General features: G+C 49.5%; 2 protein-coding genes across 2 annotated transcripts in view; both read left to right on the top strand.

Moving 5' to 3' along the window:
• Positions 1 to 8,683, top strand: part of Smpdl3b (sphingomyelin phosphodiesterase acid like 3B) — a 25,908-nt gene extending 17,225 nt beyond the window's left edge. Inside the window, exons 5-8 of the mRNA XM_028759762.1 lie at positions 1,714 to 1,886; positions 3,424 to 3,604; positions 3,690 to 3,823; positions 7,906 to 8,683. Coding sequence (XP_028615595.1) covers positions 1,714 to 1,886; positions 3,424 to 3,604; positions 3,690 to 3,823; positions 7,906 to 8,271 — 854 coding nt within the window. The 3' untranslated portion in view covers positions 8,272 to 8,683. The remainder of the gene's footprint in view (positions 1 to 1,713; positions 1,887 to 3,423; positions 3,605 to 3,689; positions 3,824 to 7,905) is intronic.
• The window catches only part of Xkr8 (XK related 8), a 7,210-nt gene continuing 5,600 nt past the window's right edge, over positions 8,113 to 9,722 (top strand). Inside the window, exon 1 of the mRNA XM_028759764.1 lies at positions 8,113 to 9,307. Within this exon, the coding sequence (XP_028615597.1) occupies positions 9,015 to 9,307 (293 nt within the window). The 5' untranslated portion in view covers positions 8,113 to 9,014. The remainder of the gene's footprint in view (positions 9,308 to 9,722) is intronic.

The following is a 9,722-nucleotide window of genomic DNA, read 5'->3' as shown; positions in this document are numbered from 1 at the left end:
TTTTTTTTTTTTTTTTTTTTTTTTTTTTTTTTTTTTTTTTTTTGGTTTTTCGAGACAGGGTCTCTCTGTGTAGTCCTGGCTGTCCTGGAACTCACTTTGTAGACCAGGCTGGCCTCGAACTCAGAAATCCGCCTGCCTCTGCCTCCCAAGTGCTGGGATTAAAGGCGTGCGCCACCACAGCCCGGCCTACTTTCTGGGTTCTTTATTTCACCCTTTATTTCTGGGTTTTACCCTCTAACACTAGATAGGAGAGAAAAGAATAGAGGAAAAGGGAGAGGATTTTTTTTTTTTTTTTGATTTTTCGAGACAGGGTTTCTCTGTGTAGTCCTGGCTGTCCTGGAACTCTGTAGACCAGGCTGGGCTCGAACTCAGAAATCCGCCTGCCTCTGCCTCCCAAGTGCTGGGATTAAAGGCGTGTGCCACCACCGCCCGGCTAAGAGAGAGGAATTTAGAAACCCCTGAATCTAATTTCTTTCCTTTTGTTTCATCTTTGATCATGGCTACTAGCAAACCGTGCAACAAACCCCTTAAATGACCAGCAACCACTGGCACACTCTTGGGGAGCTGGAATTTATGTCTCCTCTGAAAAGTTCTCAGTATTCCAAACATCACACAACAGCAGGAATTATCTGCAGCTGGCAAAACCATGCTTCTGTTAGCACATGAGGCAAATCATAGCTGCTGTGCACAGTCCGGAGCAGCCCCACATCTATAGTACCTGGGATTAAGACGAAGGCACATTCTTACAATATTTCTGTGTTGTTTTGTTGTTTGTATCTTATTCTATATAGGATCTCTCTGTGTAGTGTTTGCTGTCCTGAACTTACTCCATAGACCAGGCTGGCCTCAAACTCCCAGAGAGCCGCCTGCCTCTGCCTCCTGAGTGCTAGGATTAAAGGCATGTGCCACCACTACCTAGCTATTTCTGTTTTTTTAAAGAAACCAAAATTTCGCCGGGCAGTGGTGGCGCACGCCTTTAATCCCAGCACTTGGGAGGCAGAGGCAGGCGGATCTCTGAGTTCGAGAGTTCGAGGCTAGCCTGGACTACAGAGTGAGTTCCAGGACAGCCAGGGCTACACAGAAAAACCCTGTCTCGAAAACCAAAAAAAAAAAAAAAGAAACCAAAATTTCAGAATTCTCACTATGAATAGCGTGTTTAGCAGTGTCTCTGACCTCTGTCTGCTAGATGCCAGTAGCATCTTTAGTGTGACCACCAAATGTGTCTCTGAACATTGACAGATGTCCCTTGGAGGCCACATTGCTCAGTTGAGAAGGACTGGCGTAGAGACTAATAGCCAGTCCAACATTTCCCTGACTACTTTCTTCCCTGACTCTGGTCTCCTGTTGCTGGGACTCTTCACTGGTCAGACTATAGCCCAGTGGGCACAGAAGCCCGTATGTTAATTTAGTCTAAATAAGTCAGCTCCTGGGGCAGAGAGCTGGATGGGAGAGAGCAGTGGAGAGAAACACACATCATTGTTACTCCATTATCCAGATAAGGAATACTGAGCAGAGAGGTGAAGCAACTTTCCCAAGTAGCACAGCTATATGAATAGTATATCCAGGATTAGAACTCAGCTCCTGAACCTTTGCTCTTATCCTTAGATACTTCTCCTATGGGAAGGGAGGGCTCAAGAGAAAGAGGTCAGAATGTGAGGTGCAAGGTGGCTGAGGCACCCCCACTTCAGGCTGTTCCTCACTATGACCTCCTAGGTGCCTTCTATTCTGAGAAGTTGCCAGGTCCCAATGGGGCAGGGCGAGTTGTGGTCCTCAACACCAACCTGTACTACAGCAGCAATGAGCAGACAGCAGGCATGGCTGACCCTGGCCAGCAGTTCCAGTGGCTGGGAGATGTCCTGAGCAATGCATCTCGGGATGGGGAGATGGTAAGCACTCCTGCTTCTTCCTGTGTACCTGGGTTACTTCCTGATAGAAATCCTCCACCAGGCACAGACTTAGAATCATACTGGGGACACTCACATCCCTGAAAGTCCTGCAGCAGCCTAGCTCCAGAATAGGCTTCTTCTGACCACAGCCACCTTGTGAGTTGAGGCCCTGAAGCACATTGCATGTCTTAGGGCCTCAAGGGGCTGTGATGGTCTCATCCCACAATAAGCAAAAGCCTAGAACCCCAGTGAGACTTGCTCTAAGTTCTGATGTCACCACACCCATAGCAGTAGTGTGCACTGTGTATCCAAGGAGGTGCCTGGATGTTAGGTGTGTCCATCTTGTCTGCTAGCTTAAGGACTGGTACAATAGCTCCTGTGTGAGTCCATGCATCACTCGGCAAATCCCAGGAAGACTTAGTGGCTGGTGCTTGTGAGCACTCATCATGCCAACAGCCGACATGTAGTGCTTTGGACAGATCCCCCTCTTTTAATTTGGTAGCAAGCTCCACCAGGTGGAATCTCTTCCAAATGAGAAACTTGAAGCTCAGAGAGATGGCATGCAGCTGGTGTCCAAACTGAAGTTAGAGGCCAAAGCTCATTCATGCTCTTTATTTTTAATATAAGCTCTCGGGCTGGAGAGATGGCTCAGAGGTTAAGAGCACTGGCTGTTCTTCCAGAGGTCCTGAGTTCAATTCCCAGCAACCAGATGGCCCGGAACCATCTGTAATGGGATTCGATGACCTCTTCTGCCACACAGGTGTACATGTAGATATAGCATTCATACCTTAAACATAAACACACACATACACACACTCATGTTCACCAGGCCTTGAACTTCCAGAGATCTGCCTGCCTCTGCTTTCCAAGTGTGGGGATTGAAAGTGTGAGTCACTGTCCCTGGCTAAGCACATGCTCTCTCTCTCTCTCTTTATTTATTTATTTATTTTATTTATGAGTACACTGTTGCTGTCTTCGGACACACCAGAATAGGGCATCCAATCTCATTATAGATGGTTGTGAGCCACCATGTGGTTGCTGGGATTTGAACTCAGGACCTCTGGAAGAGCAGTCAGTGCTCTTAACCGCTGAGCCATCTCTCCAGCCCCTCTTTTGTTTTTTAAATGTATGTGAGTACACTGTAGCTGTCTTCAGACACACCAGAAGAGGTATCTGATTCCATTACAGATGGTTGTGAGCCAGCATGTGGTTGCTGGGATTTGAACTCAGGACCTCTGGAAGAGCAGTCAGTGCTTTTAACCACTGAGCCATCTCTCCAGTCCCCTAAGCACATGCTCTTAATTCTGCCCCTGTTCTACATTTTGCAATGAAAATGCACATGACCATGTAGTGTTCTCATTCAGCCATGGAGGGTCAGCCCCAGCTCTGGGAGTTGAGGAGCACTCTTTGAAGGATCAGGAAGAGTTTGTGAAAGAGGTGCTGGCAGGTGGGGGATGGGGAGGACATGGGCAGGTTTTGGAAGGTGGAAATGGGGGCTGGAGAGAGCATCTCTGATCCCAGGACCTCTTTCCTGTAGGTGTATATTATTGGTCACGTGCCCCCAGGGTTCTTTGAGAAGACCCAGGACAAGGCCTGGTTTAGAGAGAGCTTCAATGAGGAGTATCTGAAGGTGATCCAGAAGCACCATCGTGTCATAGCGGGGCAGTTCTTTGGACACCACCATACTGACAGCTTCCGAATGTTCTATGACAACACAGGTATTCCATCCTGAGGGAACTGGCCACCTGCCAGCCTCTTCTTTCCTTACCGTTTTTTTCAGCCTGCTGTCTTTTTCCCCTGAAGGTGCCCCCATAAGTGTCATGTTCCTCACACCTGGGGTCACGCCATGGAAGACCACATTACCTGGAGTGGTCGATGGGGCCAACAATCCAGGGATCCGCATTTTTGAGTATGATCGAGCCACACTCAACTTGAAGGTTAGGAGTCTGGGTCTGCTGGGTTGGGAGAATCTAAGCCTCTTGCCACCTTTCCTAACCCTCAGTAACCCACCTGCTACTGACTGCTAGTTAGGGTTTCATTGCCGTGAAGAGTCACTTTGATCAAGGCAACTCTTATAAAGGACAACATTTAAGTGTGGCTGGCTTACAGGTTCAGAGGTTCAGTCCATTTATCATCGTGGTGGGTGGCATGGCAGAGTCCAGGCAGACATGGTTCTGGAGAAAGAGCTGAGAATTCTACATCTTGATTGAAAAGGGCAAGAGACTCTCTTCTGCACTGGACAGAGCTTGAGCACTAGGAGACCTCAAAGCCTGCCTACACAGTGACACACTTCCTCCAACACGGTCACACCTATTCCAACACGGCTACAGCTCCTAATAGTGCCACTTCCCATGAGTCAACTATATTCAAACCACCACGGAAGGGAATCTTGGTTAGAACCTTGGAGCCACCTGCCACCAAATCAGGTCTATTGTTTCCCCAAGCCTGACCTTGCCCTGGGTTACTATGACTGCCTGGTCTCCCTGATGCCACATCCAGAAGGGATTCATCTTCCCAAAACATTGACTTCACTTTGCCTCTGTGCTGCTCACAAACCTTAACGATCTCCCAAGTGCCCTCAAGATAAAATTGTCTCTCCTGAGGCTGATATGGAAGATTTCTTACAGTCCGAGTTCAAGCCCATTTCCTCCCTCCATTCACCAACTAGCCCGCAGACCCTAACGCCTGAACACTTCATCACCTCCTAGAATGCACTGGGATTGTTGAAATGGCGAAAGAGATGCTACTTCATTCATTCAACAGAATGTCCTAAGCTTAGGCCACACACCAGGCTCTGCCCAAAGCTTAGGTGATGTAGAACCAAACAACAGAATAACCTCTCTCCTGCACCAAAATCCCTACAGGAGGGTGACAGTAAATAAATACATAAAATTTAACATGGGAGACAGGAAAGGCAGGGTGGTAGCTGGGCCTGCAGGCACAGGACTGTAATACCAGGCACTTGGGAGGCTGAGGCACAGGACTAACATTTAAAGCCAGCCTGGACCACATAGTGAGTTCAAGACCTGACAGGAACTTAGCAAGAAGACCCTGTCTCAGAAGGGGTATGGAGTGGGGGGTGGGGGGTGGGGGAGTTGTGGCTGTAGCTCAACAGCAAAGTGATTAGGGAGGGAGGGAGGGACAGAGGGAGGAAGGAGGGGGAGGGGGACTGATGGTTTGGGAGTGAGTGAGCTGTTACATCAGTGGGACAAGGGAAGTGTCCTAAGTAAGGAGCATTTGAGTCCTGTGTAAACTGAGTGAGGCAGCCGGGTTTGTAGGGAAGGTAGAGGAAGAGCAAGGCAGATGCCCAGGGCTGGGAAGTGGCTTGGTGTTTTAGAGGAAGAACATAGAGGAGGGTGGAGGACACGAGGCCAGGCCAAGGTCTGGATCTGAGGAGCTGAGGACAGAAGAACAAACTGTTCTGATACACGGTTTCACAAAATCACCTTGTCTGATGGGCAAAGAGCAGACTGCTGGGACCGAGGTCTGGGAAGTAAGGACACCAGCTGCCAGAGGGTGGTGGCTGGGGCCAGGCTGCTGAGATACATACATCTGAGCCTGAAGGTAGTTCAGAGGCTGAGGAGCCAGAATTTGTTGGCAGATGCTTGGTACAACCTTTCTTTTTCAATTTCAATTTTTAAAAAGATGTGTTTTATACATACACACACACACACACACACACATAAATGTGAGTACACTGTAGCTATCTTCAGACACACCAGAAGAGGGCATCGGATCCCATTACAGATGGTTGTGAGCCACCATGTGGTTGCTGGGAATTGAACTCAGGACCTCTGGAAGAACAGTTAGTGCTCTTAACCGCTGAGCCATCTCTGCAGCCCCATCTTTTTAAACTTTTAATGATTATTTGTTTAATGTGCATTGGTGTTTTACCCTCATGTATGTCTGTGTGAGGGTGTAGGATTCCCCTGGAACTGGAGTTACAGATAGTTGTGAGCTGCCATGTGGGTGTTGGGAACTGAACCAGGTCTTTACTGGTTCTTTTACTGCTGAGCCATCTCTCCAACCCTGATACATCCTTTCTGCCTCAGTCTCCTGAGTGCTGGGATTACAGCTATGAGCCACAGTGTCCTGCTTGGTCTGGGGGATGGGGGTCGGATTGGGGGACTGAGCTAGGATATAAACTAGGTTCCTCAGAGTTGTGCACAAGTGCCCTTGGGAGGGATGGCTCAGTGGCTAAGGGTATATACTGCTCTTGCGGATCACTCCAGTTTGGTTCTGGCACCTGTATCAGGCAGCTCACGACTGCCTGTAGACTCAGTCCCAGAGATCCTGACACCTTCCGCTGGCCTCTGTGGGTACCTGCACATTTGTGCAAATACTCTACCTCGAAAAATTAAAAACCAAATTGTAGTTAGGTCCTGGTTCTTCCTCCCAACCCCTTGCTCCCAGAAACAATACTCAGACTCAAGATATATTTACAGATACCTTGGCTGTATAGCTAGGCTCGTCTCTGACTAGATATAACTTAAATGAACCCATTTCTTTTATTCAACATTCTGCCACAGGGCTGGTTGTCTGTGCTCAGGCACTGTGTGACTTGCCTTCTAACATCTTCCTCTGTCAAATCTCCAGCATTTGTCTCTATCCCAGAATTCCTTCTGCCTTCCGGATGTCCCACCTTCTATTCTACCCCTCCTATAGGCTGTAGATCTTCTAATTGACAGGTGATGCACCCATACAATACACAAGATATTCACCTGTACATCAAATAGATCTTTAAAGATTTATTTATGTATGTGAGTACACTGTCACTGTCTTCAGACACACCAGAAGAGTGCATCGGATCCCATTACAGATGGTTGTAAGCCACCATGTGGTTGCTGGGAATTGAACTCAGGACCTCTGGAAGAACAGTCAGTGCTCTTACCACTGAGCCATCTCTCCAGCCCCCAAATCTTTAAGAAGTACTCTTAAACACAAAGCCATCTCTTATCTTCCTCCTTTTTTTTTTTTTGGTTTTTCGAGACAGGGTTTCTCTGTGTAGCCCTGGCTGTCCTGGAACTCACTCTGTAGACCAGGCTGGCCTCGAACTCAGAAATCAGCCTGCCTCTGCTTCCCAAGTGCTGGGACTAAAGGCGTGCGCCACCACCGCCCGGCTGGCCTGAGGATTTTTAAGAGTGTGTCCTGTTGTCTACCCTCTCCACTGTTTCCTCTGTCTCCTGGAAGTCACAGTACAAGAGAGGACTTAGTGCAACAGTGCCGTGCACCTGGCACGTGCAGTTCCCACCCATTCACCCAGCTCCTCCTACCTCTCTATCCAAAGGCACTGTTGAGTTCTAGAGGGTCTTGTTTGAATGGGAAACCCTTATTCAGCCACAATTCTATAACATCTTCCAGCCAGGCAACCCTCACCCCTACCCCGCCGTCCTGCTGCCGCCATTTTTACTCCCCTTCACTCTGTGAAGATTTCCTGAGCATTAGAGTTTCTGTGAAGAGCGTGTGGTGCCTGCCAGTTTGGCAGGGGTGAGCGTTCTGGGTCCTAATCCTGCCCTCCCCCTGAATGCTTGCAGTCTCTGAGAAGGTAATGTTACTTTGCAATGCTGTGATTATAATACCAACATCACAGTGTTTAGAGCTTTCTACTCCATTCTGGTGGGGAAGGCATGGAAGTTAATGGTGGCGAAGCACGCGGCCTGTGTCAGGGACCCCTCATCTCACCCACCATTGAGCAGGATCCAGAACCAGCTTCAGAGGTTTTCTTTTGCCAGCTGGAATCTACTATCTAAAACTGCTACAGCCAACCAAAATAGTGCTACTGGTTGGGGAACAAACATTCAAAATGAGCCTGTGGGGGCCACTTCAGATTCAAACCCTAACAACCTCGTTAGGCCTCCATGTCCTCACCAGGAGAATGGGGGTTCACATGCAGTTGGAACCAAGTGCAGGGTAACAAACAGCAGCTGTTTGATCGATCTAGAGAGGCTGGGGACAGGTTGGGTTGTGGGCAGAACTAATCAGCTGCTCATTGCTGACATACCCTGTGCCTCTAATCCAGGACATGGTGACTTACTTCTTGAACCTGAGGCAGGCGAATGTACAAGAGACCCCACTGTGGGAGCAAGAATACCGCCTGACAGAGGCCTACCAAGTGCAGGATGCCAGTACCAGCTCCATGCACACGGCACTGACCCGCATTGCCAACGAGCAGCACATCCTGCAACGTTATTACATCTATAACTCGGTCAGCTACAACCATCTGACCTGTGAGGACATCTGCCGCACGGAGCATGTTTGTGCCATACAACACGTGGCTTTCAGCACTTATGCTACCTGCTTGCATGGTCTTAGTGCCAAGCTGGTGCCTGGTTTCCTGCTCATACTGACTCTGCTGCCAACCCTGCACGTATTGGAGGGGCTATGACTGTAGGCACTGCCAGCTCACCCTCTTACTAGATTCATCTTTCTCCCGGTAAAATTGGGCAACATTACCCGATGGAGAGATGAACTTTGCCATCCATCTCCGGTGTCTGGAGAGGAAAGTGGGATCGGACATTTAGATTCACCAGAGAGGGCGCTAAGAAGCACATTGCTTCCCAAGTTTCTCGTTTTATCCACAAAACTTGTTTGTGGTACATGTCTTGGTGCATTATTCCCTTTAATACAAATATATCAAACTACCATGCACTTGATCACCACAGTAAAGTGAGCCAGCAGGAAGATGGGCCCTGGAGATTCTGTGCTTTCGATGTAGTCCCTCCTCAAGGTCTGAACTGGAAACCCACCACGTGATCTGCAAAGCCCCTTGGTACTTTTAAATAAAAGACTTTTCTGATTTGGTTTCTCAACAGTGCAATCCTGAGGGATTACACCTGCGGCCCGGACTCTAGGCTCTAGTCTTGTGGCTACTCTTGTATCCTTGAGCAGCAAAGGCAGAATCTAAACCAGTAGAAGCCGGGCTCTGGACAAAGGGTCGGGGGGCGGGGTCTGGGTCGTGGGACCGGCTTGGGGGCGGAGTCACGAACTCGCTCCTCCCCGGACGGGGCGAGATGTGGAAGTTCCGCCCAGCAGCCCGGCCCCCGGGAGGACTGCCCCACCCCGCCCTCTTCCTGCCCGACTAGCCAGGCTGGAGGGCAGACCCGCGGTTGTGAAGTTGCCTGGAACGACATGCCTCTGTCCGTGCACCCCCATGTTGCCTTAGACGTGTTCGTAGCCCTGGTGAATGCCTTGTCTTTCCTGTTGGACTTGGTCGCCGACCTTTGGGCCGTCGTCCAGTACATGCTCGTTGGCCGTTACCTGTGGGCCGCGCTGGTACTGATGCTGCTGGCCATATCCTCGGTGCTGCTACAGCTCTTCAGCTGGCTCTGGCTGACAGCTGATCCCACCGAGCTGCACCACTTAAAGCCCTCGCGTCGTTTCCTGGCTCTGCTGCATCTGTTGCAGCTCGGCTACCTGTATAGGTGAGTGCCCGGCCCGTTTAGAAAAGTGGGTTGACAGCCGTCAGAGCCAGCTCAGTCTTCCCCTGGGCGTAGGTGAAAACACAGGTCCAGGAAAAGAGGAGCATCAGAGTCCTGGAGTCAGAGATACCCCTTAACCTTTCTTTTTCATTTCTGTCTTTTTCTGTGAACATTTGCTTCCCCATCAGGGACCGAAGGGGGTCCTGCTTGACTCGTTTGTGTCCCTGGAGCCAGCCAGGACTGGACACAGACTGGTTCTTGGAAAATGTGTGTGGATTGTGTGCTTTTTTGAACTGGGTAGGACCCAGGTTCAGTCTGAAGGGAGGACAGTGAGAAAGTCCCTGGCACAGTGCTGGCCTGAGAACTAACTTTCTCTCTCTCTCTCTCTCTCTCTCTCTCTCTCTCTCTCTCTCTCTCT

Source organism: Grammomys surdaster, unplaced genomic scaffold (genome assembly GCF_004785775.1).
Source record: "Grammomys surdaster isolate TR1022 unplaced genomic scaffold, NIH_TR_1.0 126313, whole genome shotgun sequence".
Taxonomy (NCBI): Eukaryota; Metazoa; Chordata; class Mammalia; order Rodentia; family Muridae; genus Grammomys; species Grammomys surdaster.
Note: the sequence above shows the minus strand (reverse complement) of the source record. Positions and strands in the feature narration are given on the sequence as shown.